General features: G+C 42.0%; 1 protein-coding gene across 1 annotated transcript in view; it reads right to left on the bottom strand.

Moving 5' to 3' along the window:
• cadps2 (Ca++-dependent secretion activator 2) overlaps positions 1 to 9,574 on the bottom strand; it is a 232,684-nt gene extending 223,110 nt beyond the window's left edge. The window contains exon 1 of the mRNA XM_078256450.1: positions 8,892 to 9,574. Coding sequence (XP_078112576.1) covers positions 8,892 to 9,242 — 351 coding nt within the window. The 5' untranslated portion in view covers positions 9,243 to 9,574. The remainder of the gene's footprint in view (positions 1 to 8,891) is intronic.
• Positions 9,575 to 14,478: the final 4,904 nt, after the last annotated feature.

Genomic DNA, 14,478 nt, shown 5'->3' on the forward strand with positions numbered 1-14,478 from the left:
TCATGAAATTCAATCAAATTTTACTGTTTCCATAAGGCATTTTTCATTCAATGTCGCTTAATTTGCCTAAAACCGTGTGGATGGAAACATGGCTACTCTGTCAGCATATTTGCAAACTCAGAAGGGCTGAAAAAGGTGACACATTCTCCCCCCGCCCCGAGAAGAAAATAAAGGGAAAACAACATTTTCCCAGTGCTAAAACGATACTTTTAAAATGGTGCCTAGAGAGAGAGAGAGAGAGAGAGAGAGAGAGAGAGAGAGAGAGATAAAAATAAATAAATAAAAAGGAGCACCTTGTTCAACTGTATTTGTCTGTTCTGTATGTTCAAAAATATAAAAATAAAAAGTTGATCTAAAAAAAAAAAAATTAAAAAAAAAAAGGAGCACGGCTTGTGTATTGCTAAGGCCACAGGGTCAAAATTAAATGATTTATTAAAAATGGAAGAACAATAACTTATTTCACCAGTAAATTCCTGTTAAACTACAAACACAACCACTGGATGGGAAAAAGGTATTTTACAATAACTTTGAACGCACCACGAGGCTGGCGAGGCGAGGCTGAGTCTGTGTTTTTCAGACAACGGCAGCTACAGTCTGGTGTTTGATACCTTTACAGTGAAATACAGTCACACTTTTACACTGTTTAGCCGTCAGCATTTTAACCGTGTTTACTCCAGCTGCTAGCTAACGGTAGGCTAACGTTAGCCGCTGCTAAGTATAGTGTGAACTAGCGTCCCGTGCGGCGATATTTCAGTTCCCTCTAACGTCCGTTTTCGGAGCATCAGAGAGAAGCGCAGGCATTTCAGTGGCACCTAAATAAGGCACCAAAATCCGCGTTGCTATTCGGTCCAGTAGATAACGGTCGTTAAGGCACCGGTGCCGTATTAGCACCGGGTCCCCCCCCAAATAAAAACTCTTCGGATCTACACGATTTCAAGTGGATGACCCATTCAAACTGGCGTTTTTCGCCGAAAAGCGACTAGTTTGCAGGTATGTGTCAGACAGGAGATGACTCAGCTGTGTGGTCAGTGGGGGTTGTTGTATTGGACGTTATTGTGCGAAAAGTTCTTTCTACGGTGTCCTCTTGTGTATGTACATTTTATAGACCCAAACAACTAATTGATTAGTTGTGAAAATAACCGCTGCAGCCCTAAAAATTGATTTGCATATTTTCACACAGATCAACATTGTAACCGTGCTACAATACTACTTGTAGAAAAAAGCCACACACAGTTTTAAACCCACTGTACTGTACTGTAATGTACTGCTGACTGCAAGGAGTTTGAGCTGAGTGAGGGCCGTCTTTGGCCCCGGGGCCAAGCTGACTCGCTGTCCGATGCTCTTCAAGAAGCTCCCTGCTCTGATTAGAGCCCTGCTGAGACATCCTTTCACTTCTCTGAGAGGAAGAGGAAGAGGAGGAGAGGTTGCATAACCCTCGGAGAAGAGCTCTCGCTCAGGGAATCTGACAGGGGAAGGAGAGATGACAAAGAAGGACGGAAGACGCCTCCAGCAAATCTGTCGCCAAAAATCGCGCCCACTACCCGCAGAAAAAAAAAAACAAGCCTCCTCTTCAGCAGAAGTGGCTTCCCTATAGCAGAGAAGCAGGAGGAGATGGGGTTTATCTTGTTTGTGTAATAAACAGCTGCCAGGGGATTAGATGTGTGCAGGGAGGGATGTGTGGGTCTCCATCAGGAGGGAGTTTCTGCAGTTATGGTTTCCCTGCACGGTTTGCAAGGCGCACTTGGATACAGGACAAAAACAGAAACACCGGGGGAAGCCTGGAGGCTTCCAATGTTTGAGAGGCAAAAAAAAAACACAAGGAGGTGGGAGTTTCCTCCTAATGTCATTAAAGATATAATGCACAAATGAATACAGAAATAGATGCATAAATATTCCCTCATTTCCATTATTTGATACTTGACTCAGACCACTTTATCCAGATGACATATTTCAATACATTTTAAATCAGAAACGCCTCACAAGGTCAACAGCGGTCACAGCATACATGTTTCACTCCTTCACTCAAAATGATGTGGGGAAAACTTTAAGGCTCCACAGGTTTCTGAGGAAGCAGCAGCTCCACATCCACTTCTGAAGACAGAAACAGAAGCCGGGCGGAAGTTCTGCAGGACTGCAGAGAAAGAGCTCAGAAGTAGCTGAGCAAAGTTGCTTTCCACTGTGGATGTGAAAGGCAGTGAGGTAGTTAAACCTTCATAGCTTCAGGCTGCTGCCCAATTTAAAATAAAATAATTGATCGAAATAAGCTTTCTATTTCGACAACCGAAATCAGAAGCAGGATCTGCGATTCCCCCAGTATTTTTTCTCTCTCCATCACCCGCCTACTTGCACACATCCGAAGAAAAAACAACAACAACCGTAGCTTACCGGCTGGTAGTATGCAGCTAAAGACACAGGGTAACGTTAGCTTACCATCTGGTAGCATGCAGCTAAAGACACACGGTAACGTTAGCTTACCCACTGGTAGCACACAGCTAAAGACACAGGGGAAATGTTAGCTTACCGGCTGGTAGCATGCAGCTAAAGACACAGGGGAAATGTTAGCTAACCGGCTGGTAGCATGCAGCTAATGACACAGGGTAATGTTAGCTTACTGGCTGGTAGTATACAGCTAAAGACACAGGATAACGTTAGCTTACCATCTGGTAGCATGCAGCTAAAGACACAGGGTAACGTTAGCTTACCCACTGGTAGCACACAGCTAAAGACACAGGGGAAATGTTAGCTTACAGGCTGGTAGCATGCAGCTAAAGACACAGGGTAATGTTAGCTAACCGGCTGGTAGCATGCAGCTAATGACACAGGGTAATGTTAGCTAACCAGCTGGACACAGGGTAACGTTTGCTTATAGGCTGGTAGCATGCAGCTAAAAACACAGGGTAATATTAGCTTACAGGCTGGTAGCATGCAGCTAAAGACACAGGGTAATGTTAGCTTACAGGCTAGTAGCATGCAGCTAAAGACACAGGGTAATGTTAGCTTACAGGCTAGTAGCATGCAGCTAATGACACAGGGTAACGTTAGCAGACACCAAGGCTACTGCCATAGTCGGAGATGACAGAGAAACAGAACCGGAAAATCCTCCTGCTTCCCATAAGTCACCGTGTTGCAACATTTTGCCTATCCTGTGAGTGAGTTATGGAATCAAACAACTAAGGCATTCAATTGCGCCACTACAAAAAAACTGAGAAACCCAAACTGTTGCAAAGTACCCTTCTGCTGTCTAGTGGCTCTTATTGTGGTATTGCCATCCCTGTTGAAAAATGTTTAAATCGAAAAATGTTATTGAATCGCGACCTTAAAATCAAAACAAATTGTGGATTTGCAAAACCAAAAAATGTACTTGATAACTAAAGGGGGAAAAGAGGAAAGAAATAAAGAAAAGCAAGATTACTATTCTTGACTTCATCTCGCCACGTGGTTTTGTCGAAGTCCTGCACAGATCAGGTCAGATTTGTTGCTCTGAAGGGGAGAGCCTGATCAGCTGCTTATTCAACTCAACATGTAAATGATTAGAATTAAGAATCAACCTAAGTCACTGTGCTCTTTGGGAAATAAACATCCTTTGTTTTAGCTTGACGGCCTCGGGTGAAACCTGGGCTGTTTCCTTCCTGTCGTCTGATTCACAACATGTTCAATCTGCTCCTGGAAGATTTCATCAAAACCAGACGCTTTCACAAAATACAAATCAAAAGCCCTTTGACACAGAAAATAGAATATTATGTACGTACACCCTTTATTAATTTCTCGCAACTCAGAAGACTTTCAACAACCTCAGACAGATAAACTGAGCATGAAAAGAGTTTGTCTTTTAACACTTGAAAGTGTCTGCTGTACAAAACGCAGACAAGACAAGATCCTTTAAGTAACAAGCCGAAAGGAAGCCAAAAGCTTCTTCAGTCCCACATCCAACCTATGTAAACAAGGGAAAAACTGGATGTTGCACGGCTGGTTTCTCTACTTCAGTTTCACTACAAAACTTCCTCCAAAGCCGTCAGGGTTTTACCGTCTGTCGGATTCATATGTGTGGGAGCTCTACGTAGCGAACTGATGTCAATACATTACACCATCTCAGATATCCTGTATGTCAGCAAAAATAATACAAAATGTATATATGACTAAAGGGGAAAGTAATGAATAAAAAACAGGGCTGTCAATTGATTAAAAGTTTTTTGCATTTTAATCCTAGCCTTCAACTAAAAATTAACTTGATAAAATTAGATAAAATAGGCCTTCAGTAAATTTCTATGAAAAATTAGATCTTGGAAAGCTCTATTCAGTCGATGTTTAAGCTTTTTGATTTATATCACATAATCTTCATAATCAGAATTGCCTAGCTGTCATGGAATTGTACAAAGTACACTACTGGTCAAAAGTTTGGGGTCACTTAGAGATTTCCATTCCACTCCATTCTAGACAGAATACCAGCTGAGATCAGTTGCATTGATTTTTTTAATCAGGGGAGCAGTTTTCAGATTACATTATGTGTTTACATAATTCCAAAAGGGTTCTCGACTGTTGTAGAAACAAGTGGCTGATCTTTAATGCAATATCTACATTACCCATTATCAGCAACCATTCATCCAGTGTTCCAAAGGCTCATTCTGTTTACTAATCTGATATCATTTTAAAAAGCCAACCGAGAAAACATTGGAGAACCCTTTTGCAATTATGTAAGCACATAATGTAATCTGAAAACTGCTGCCCTGGTTAAAAAAACAATGCAACTGGTCTCAGCTGGTATTCTGTCTGGAATGGAAATTTCTAAGTGACCCCAAACTTTTGACCGGTAGTGTATATTCTAAGCAAATTAACATCCTCTTGAACGTGTGCTTGAACTTTCCTCAGTTTTTGATTGAAAGCTAGCGATCAGATACTAAATAGACTTTGAGGTGAGATCATTTTTGACAATCGTTCAATGGCAGAAGTTAGTTATTTCAAAGTAAAGGAAATGTCTTCACCTACAGAGGGCATGTGGCTCCTAACTTTGAGTTAAAGAAGGATTCATAAATATGACTCACTATGTGGCATCAAGAATAGGCTACATCACAAAAAAGTCAAAAGATGTGGCAGCAGATTGGTTTGTTTTTTTCTGTCATTTCTTTCTGCATACAGAAATAGATAAAGGGCATTCATCTGATTTTTCTTTCCCCCCCACATACAACACAACAACCCCTGTCATCATTAATGTGTTTTTCCGAGGTGTGAGCGTCACGGAGGCCCACAGTGAAGCCGCTGAAGGCTGGGTTTGTGCACTAAGCACCGGCTTGCATCATTAACTCCCCCTCCGGAGGCGCAGCGGCCAGCAGGAAACAGACGACGACCAAATGGTTTCCAGAGATTCTCATACACCCCCAATTTGTTTTTGATAAGTTAATCTCTCCATGGACATACACTGAGCCATATTCGTGATCCAAGCACCAATTGTACAGTAGGTGCCTCCATTTTCTTCCAGATGGGAGCTATAGTCTTTTTTGTGATTGTTGCGGGCAAAACTCCTCGATGATGCGTCACGTTTTCTTAAAATATGTGATGGAATACGCGGGATAGTTATGCAATTTTAATGCGATGAAATTGCGAAAACTGCGGTTTCATCATGGCGGGGTTTGCAGCTTTTCGATGACGTTCACGTCGCGTAATTACGTCACTTCATAACGTTCCCATGGCAACAGGGGAAAATGGCTGCTCTTGTGTGAAGTCAACGCAACATTTTTCAACTTTCTGCTAAGATATACATGTGACTTTTTCGCAACGGAAATGCGGGGATTATGAAATCACGCAAGCCCCGCATATTTTGCGCTGAAATTATGCGGCATATTTGAAAAAATGCGGCCCCCACATATATATGCGGAATTTTTCTGGAGGGACTGAGTATAGCAAAATCAGTCAATTTCTATTTTTTTTTGAAAAACCGGAGCAGGAACATCATGTTAGGGTCAAAGGCAATGTTCACTGACAAGATGAACATGGTTTTATTAAAAATAATCCTTTCTAGCACCACTCCACACTAAAGTCCTGCACATGTTACAGATGAATGTGTGAGCATGCGACTGTCTGAATGGGAACAGCTTTTTTCTTTTATGGAGAGACAGGAACATTTTGTTGTAAAAAAAAAATGTTAAACATGCAATGACAATAAAGGCATTCTAACATTCTAATGTACGGACACTTAAGCATCACCTTTAGCTCTGCATTAAGCGGTTCCAGCGTGACTACTGCAACAACGATGGGGAATTCATTGTAGGGCTGGGCGATATGGAGAGAATCAAATATCACGATATTTTTTGACCAAATACCTCGATATCGATACCGCAACGATATTGCAGTGTTGACTATTGGTGCTTTCCCAAAATATTTACACAATGAGATTTTTGATAAATAATCATCAGTAATGTGGCGATAATGACTAAGTGGGTGAAGGCAAATAATAGAACAGCTAGATCAGTCTGGTAAGTTCAGAAAAGTACATCACTTTACTGTAATGCAGCCTTTAAAACCAGGAAAAGACAACACTTATGTCATATTACGACATCCGAAATCTAAGACGATATCTAGTCTCATATCACGATATCATCTCGATATATTGCCCAGCTCTAATTCATTGACACTACGTACACTGGCTCTCTAAACTTTGAGAAATGTAAAGGAAGCTCTGTGAACCGATCAGATTCCGCAACTTTTTACTTGTATTTACAATAGCCGGTAACAGAAACCCGGAAGCTAAGAGGGGGGAAACCAGAAGTGGAACAAACGAAAGGAAGAGGCGGGTCGCAGAAGGTCAATAAGGGGAAGCAGATACAGTGGGCTGTTAGATGAAGGGCTGCAGGCGACAAACTCGTGCTGCAGCTTAGCTGAACGCACACCTACATTATCTACAAGTACAGATTCTAGATCTTACTTGTATACATCCTAATTCTCATAGTAAGTTAGTTAAAAATCGCTTTAATATAGGCGCAGTTAGAACCAATCGCCCATCATTCCTTTAATCGTCGATATACGATCTGATCGCCAATCGATAAAAGCCCGGTGGATCTGTCATGCCTGGTCAATACCTGCTCAGAGGTCAGTATTAGTTAGTTAGTGCAAATACTAGTTTAACAAACTAGATTTGGATAGGATTCCTCGTCTCAACGGTGTGGAAATGCAACGAAAACTTCTCGGATCTGCTCTCTCTATTGGGTTTCCCTCTGTTCCTCTGGAGATAGATCCACTCCTGCCAATGTTATCCTGTTATATTGATTCCTCCATCCCGCAGTGATCCAGAGCAGTCTGCTGGACAAGAGACAAGGGATTCAAACTGGCAACTCACCACACACAGACACGCAGACTGCCGCCTCCCACCAGGGAGTACTGCTACATGAGAAACTCTACTTCCTCTGCAAGACAAGAAATCTATGCCACATTCTCCAGTCTTTAAATGAATTCACACTCACATTATTTATGAATCAGCGCGGCGAGAAGCAGGACTTCCAGCATCGTTTGGAGTGAAATTAAATACTCCAAAAGAGGATAATTCCTCCTGCTGGATCTCAAGTTTCTGTCTCATTATTGTGACACGGGTGTTAATATTCTGAACTTACACTTAGGCACAAATAAACTCCCACGTCTGCCTTCTGTCGGAACATATTCATCACTCTCACACACAAATACGCTGAGTGAAAACGCCTCGTCTGCATATTGAAATCAAACACCACAAGACGCTCAATAATAAGCTTCCCAGCGGGAAAGGAGAACATGGGGGTTCTTCAGTCGGAACTGGCTTCCCTGCTTGTTTGATTAGTGAGAGCTCGCAGGTCTAGGCTGTCCTCCAGCACAGCAGAAATGTATTTGTCTGAATATAACGTGGACAAACCCGGGGAGAGCTATTCAGCAAATCAGCTTGAATGGTCCTTGAATGTGGTGCAGCCAAGGGTGGCTGCTTCAATGCATCCTGCAATCCAACGCATGGGAAAAAAAGACCAAACATCTTCGTACTGAACATATATCCATGTCTAAAGGTTATTTAAACTGAACTACCTTCATGTAGAGTGCAGTGACGATCAATAGTTGTTATATTGACCCCCAGGAAAGCAAGTTTAATGTTGCAAGGCATTTTAAGAAGAACATTGGTTTTGTTTGTGAAGGCTCTTGGCACTTATACAGGTTGTACTGTGCTTATGGTAAGTACAAAAATGAATTGAAATTATTTTTGTGATGGTATTTCACCCCAATTTTCGATTTAATTTGAGCTGCATACATGGATAACCTGCTTTGAATGAGTTAATAATGATGTAACAGCGTGGTTGGTTCCTTGACATGCTGTTATTTTTTTAGAGCATACATGTGCTAACAAAACGCAAAAAAAAAAACGATACTTGCGGTTCCCCCGAATGTCTTTACCACTATATCAGATTCCTTTCGGATTTATTAAAATGTAAATGAGGCGAACCAAGCGGATACACACAGCACAACCGACTGAAAAACATAACATTAAATAAGTCAGATGGATGTTGAATTCGGCATATTTTTTATACAATATCTAGCGCTTGTTTGAGAGATATTTCAAATGTAACAGTTGGATCACAATGGTGACCGTCGCCCTCCGAGCAGTGTTTCAGTACGGCGACAATGTGGAAGCAACAGGAGAATCGAAGAGAATAGAAACAATTTGGTTTAAAAAAGAAAAAAAGTCATTCGTGGTGAATCAAAAACATGCCGAATGAATCAGTAGCTATTTGTGATTTCACAGAGATTCAAAGTTTTGATGTTTGTTCAAAATATTTTGTCAGGTAAGAGAGTAAGCTTTCAATGGATACATCTTTAATGGAAGTAAGTTAGCTAGCAGGTCCCTTCATACCAGACAACAGGTGCATGTTGTTTGGGCAAAGACTCACCTTCTGCTGCCGCCGGGCCATGTCGGTGGGCTGCTTGGCGTTGAACGGGTATGCTATGCACCGCAGGACGAACACATACATTTGCAGTTTAATTTTCCTCTCCTGTTCCTCCTTCTGGATCCGCTCGCGCTCTTTCCTCTCCTCTTCCTCTTCAACTGTAGCGTTGCTGTCTTTAGCACCTTTGCCGGGGGCACCTCCAGGTGCAGGGGACTGTCGCCGCTGGCCGCCTGCCCGGCTGTTGTTGTTCCCACGTTTCCCCGCCGAGGTAGCAGCCGGTTTCCTTGCAGTCTCCTGGACAACTTCTGGGTCGGACTCCCCGCCGGTGTCTTCGCTGGAGGACGGGTCCAGCATGGTTCACGGCGTTAAAAACTCCGGTTCAGACAGAAAGCTTCTAAAGAAAAAGAGAAACAACTCTTGTGAGCTTTAGTTTGTTTGTTTTAGTCGACGTGGCGTTAACAGCTGCACTTTGCCAACCCACGGTCTTTCCCTGCTGCGGTCGTTCAGTGTTTGAAGCCACGACCCGAAATAAACGGGTTTTTTTCCCCCAGAGGTGGGAGGAGTATTAACGGTTAATAGTCGAAGGTTGTCGCCTCATGCTTCGTTCCGTCGCACCGGGGATGAGTGCTGGAATGGAAGCGCGCCCCCGATGCTCTAGCTGCTGCACGGAGCTCGCGCGCTCTGTGAGTGAGCGCTCCAGCAGCACACAGGTGAGCAACCTGTAGCTGCGCCGGCACCACAGATAAGAGAACATGAGCAAGAGGTCTCACTCTGTCGGTGTTTCGTGAACCACAACACTCACTTAACACTGCGAGTCTTCTTTATATTTTATGTTGCAAACAACCAGTGGTGGAAAAAGTCATCAGATCCTTTACTTAAGTAGCCTAAAAGTGGTCTAGAAAATACTCAATCGCAATCAAAAAGTACAGAAGTATTATCATTATATTGTTTTGTTTTTTATCGCTAAAGACTGTATCTAAGAGCATTTTAATGTTGTAGTTCATCAATATGGAGCCAATTTTAAATAGTTTTTATACCATTGTTAACAACAGGGTGGAAAAATGTAATTTCCCCTTGCAGGATCAATAATGTATGTCCTAATCTTAAATTGAGTAGTACTGTACTGCATAATATGATATTTTTACGTAAAAAAAGAAACCAGTATCAGTATATATGCTGGCTGCACGATATGAGGAAATATGCGATATTCGATGTTGAATATCGTGATAACGAAACTTGCGGTAAATAAACAGACATTAAAATGTACTCAGTTCTGCTGCTTTCAGTATTCTGCTAAGATACAAGCTAAAATCTCATAGTTCGGTTGCTTCCTTCAGATTTTCATGTCCTCTGTATAGTTTTACATTCACCACTGCAAGACTGTCCCTTCCCTTCACCGTGGGACCTTAGTTCGGAAAAAAAAAAGTATGAAGGGTAGTGAACGGGGAGAGACAAATTGATTTGATCCCGTTTGAATTGAGCAATGAATTACACATATGTTTGTCACTGCAAGTGAGAAAGTCTGAGTTGGTTGTAAAACTGTTGAAGTAGGCTATACAGATTTTGAAAGTATGCAGGCCTAATTAGAAAGACTCCTAAGCCCAAAGTTGCATAAGTGACGTCTCTCTAAAGCTGCAGACACACAGACCAGACGACTGACCCTCGGCAGAAAGGGAGTTTGACTGATCAGTGTCCCCGAGTTGGTCAAAAAAGTACCTCTGAACACACCAAAGCAACGAGACGTAATACATCTCCATAACAGCAGGCGGCGCTAATCTGTATTGTCGTCCAAAAATGAAAACCGGCAGCTGATTGGACGGACGCGTCACGTGGGTCTGGTTTCTCCGGAAATTCAAAGACAGACTGTCATGGCAGCTTGTACAGCTTTGCTTCAGAACTCGAACCTCCTATGGCGCCATTTTGATGCTACCAAACGATCACCCGACGTTAGCATCCCATTGACTCCCATTCATTTTGACGCCACTTTGACAGCGAATAACTTTACATCTGAAGCGTTTAAAGACTCTATTTGTCCGTTGTTTATTTCTAAAGAAACACAACAATGTATAAAAGGCTCCATTACCTTGTACCTCACGTTATGGCTCCGTAGCAGACGTTTTTATAAAAATAGGCTGTGTCATAATCACGCAACTTACTGTCGCACAGTAGTGGAATTACCGTATAGCACAGGAGAAGCTCGCAGGCAGTTTGGACTTCCATTAGCTGTTTAAGTTTAATTACTAATGTTAACTAGCATTTTAGTGATCAATAATTAGCCTGTGCCTATGTTATGTCCTTACTCTCCATCTCTGTAAGATTGGGAATGATTGAGATTTCTCTTGGTACAGCTACCAGAAGACTTACAACTTTCACACAGGTTGCTCACGTCACATTTACGTTGTCTCTCTCAGTTGGAGGCTGCGCAGTAACGCTCAGCCATCACCGGGAAAGTGCTTCTAATATCCTTCACTGGTCTCCATCCAGAGCAACGGGATCTGTTGGTCCATTCTATATACTGTCTATGGTCAGAATACGACCTCATATTGGACTAAAATAGTTCACCGAAACGTGTTTCTGAAAACATTTTCAGCGAGAAATAGGCCGTACAGTTGCAGAATCTGTCTTCATTTCAGATCGACAAAAGTCAGTTTAAAAGATTTTCGTCAGATTTTGAGAGACTCTAGTCACGCTCATTCAGCTCCCCGTTCCCGGGTTAGCTCTCCACCAATCAGATGGGTCATTTGAGTCTGACTGCCGGCAGTGCCCGCCCCGTCGATTATACATGTCAAATCGGCCAAAATGACGGACGACGGCCCCTCGGACTGACGATGGCACGGAACACACCGAACAGACTCAAGTCACTGACCTCGCCAGACAGTCCAACGGCCGATTATCGACTCTGTGTGTCCGGGCCTTCAAGCGACGATGTCGGTGTGATTCATACCGGGATGTAACGGTACTCGGACAAAGGGCGGATCTTGCTCGTTCTTTTGCCTCTCAGCTGATAAAAAGACGCTGGATAAAACACATCAGCTAAGATATTGTTGCATGTGTTGTGGAACATAGCTAAGCTAGCTAGCTAGCCTAGCATCAAGTAAGGTGACGTATACTGTGAGAGACGAGATATGTAGTTTACCAAGCTGTCTCACACAAAACTAGGTGGTACTACGACAAACTGAGACTTTTTTTCACTTGCAAAATTACCTTATGAACTGACTAACATCATATGTGTAATTCATGGCTCAATTCTAACAGGATCAAAAAATAATTTGCCTCTCGCCGTTCACTACCGTACTAATTTTTTTTACAAAATAAGGTCCAATGGGGTCCACTGGAAGAGGAGGGACTTAGCTATCTGGTTACTTGATAATTAACTCAACCCAAAAGCTCACACTGAAGGTGAACGCCCACTTTTGCAGGTCAGGAGCGAACAGGTTTTTTACCCGCTACGTGAAACCTCCTCTTGCATAGACAATCTTTGACTGGAAAGGGAAGCAACATGTAGATTTAACTCCCACTCAACCAAAGATCCTCTATAGAGCTGGAACAGAAAAACATTTACAGATATAGGCCTCAGAAGTAAAAATGAATACAAATATCACCATAAGCCATATGAATGAGGTTTTAAAGTTTTATTATCACTAACAAACAAAATAATTAGGCACTTTATCTCCGTCATTCATACAACAAACAAAACAGTAAAAGAAAAGTGGAAAAAGGTCACACCCACAGACTTATTAAGATGGAAAACATCTGTTTAGAAAGTACAACTTGAGGACAAATGAACTCCTAAAACAAGATTTGATCACACATCCTTTACACTTAATTTATGTATTTGTTATTTCACTGTTGTTACTTATTATTCAATTATTTCAGTTTATATTATGTGACTTCTAATGAGTTAATGGATAGGGCTGTATGAATTAAAAAAAGGGGGATAAAGAATGACATGTTTCTAAGAAAGTGGAAAAAACAGTTCAGCTAAAACTACAGCCTCTAACATTACCATAAAGTTCACATAACAATGATCTGAAACACTTAATAAAGGAAGAATCTATTGCTTTATTTAAATAGTTAGGTGTATTATATTCATACTGCATATTTACACGGTATATTTAATAGCCTGTGTTGAAAGGCTATAACTTAGAGACGCTGTGGCCACTAGAGGTCAGTGTATTTCTGGTGTTTTTCAAATCAGAGCCTTACATACAGAAGGACTTTACAGAGCAACAACATGTGTGTGTGGTTTGTGGGGACCAAGTTTTCCAATTTGACAGCTCAAGTAAATTCAAAAAATAGAAACAAAAACAAAAGATCAGTTCTAAAAGGCATCTATTACTAACAACATATCAACATAAAAAAAAAACACGTTTAATTAAGAGATGTCAGTTTGTCATTCTCCCAATAAAAGTCCTTTTGTCAAGGTTTTCTCGTATTTCCTTTGATCACTGCAGCAGAACGAGCTGTTAACAAAACGTCTGACAATATTCCAGCAGACACAGAGCAATATAATAATCGTCCAATTTGGTTGGTATTTGTGTCCACCTGATGAATGAAAAAGTCCATTACTCACTCTCCTTTCAGGTCTCGTTTGGTCTCCGCTAACTCTTGCGAGATGGGTCGCTTTCTTCACTAGTTAGTTAGATGGTAGTCTTGCATTGCCAGACCTTCCTCCACAGCGCTGCGGAGGAAGGTCTGGCTAGTCCACACAGCATTCCGGGATGGGAGAAAAACGTGCTCTGGTTTATTGGCATTTCTTTAAACCAATCACAATCGTCTTGGGCGGCGCTAAGCGCCGAGCGGAGCCACGGTGCCTCTGCAAAATAGCCTCGGGAAGGAAGTTGTTTTGGTGGAACATGTGTACGTTCAAAAAGTTGTTTTAGTCGTGCAACAGAAAACTCTGATTGGACAGATAGTCTAGCTAGCTGTCTGGATTTACCCTGCAGAGATCTGAGGAGCAGTTAACCATAGTCCTCAGAAATCCACCGGAGTTTAAAACGCCAACACAAAGAAAGCGGAAGGTGACGGACATCCGGCCGAAATGAGAAAGCACCTGAACAATCCCGGAAATGTAGCGTCGTCGATATAGACTAGTTGGATGAAACACGGACACTGAACCATACAGGAAATGTGCCGCAAAACCAAACGCTAGGAGCTAAAAGAGGCTAAAAATCTCTGTAGAACTGCAGAGATGGTGATAATTGTCTGTGGATTCATTACCACAAGTGACAACATTCACATTGTATGTAATCATTTGACAATAAAGAGCCTTCAGTTCAACTTTAACTTCTCTGTGCCACCAGGCTCCTTGGAGGCTTTTAAACAACACATTCTCATGAACAGGTTTGTATGATATCCTACGAAATAACTGGTCACATGACGGTTAAGTTCAGCGGTCTTTACAGTTACATTTAGCCGACAAAAGACTGTGAGCCAGGTGAGCACTGTGAGGTTACCGTCGTTTCAGCAGCCGTTGCAGTTGAGTTTAGCTGACAAAAGGTTAACTGTCATGCAGTGACAATAGTTAAGTTTAGGCACCAAAACAACTAGTTAAGTTTAGGAAAACGAGTGTGGTATGTAGGGCTCAAAA

Source organism: Sander vitreus, chromosome 8 (genome assembly GCF_031162955.1).
Source record: "Sander vitreus isolate 19-12246 chromosome 8, sanVit1, whole genome shotgun sequence".
NCBI classification, from domain to species: domain Eukaryota; kingdom Metazoa; phylum Chordata; class Actinopteri; order Perciformes; family Percidae; genus Sander; species Sander vitreus.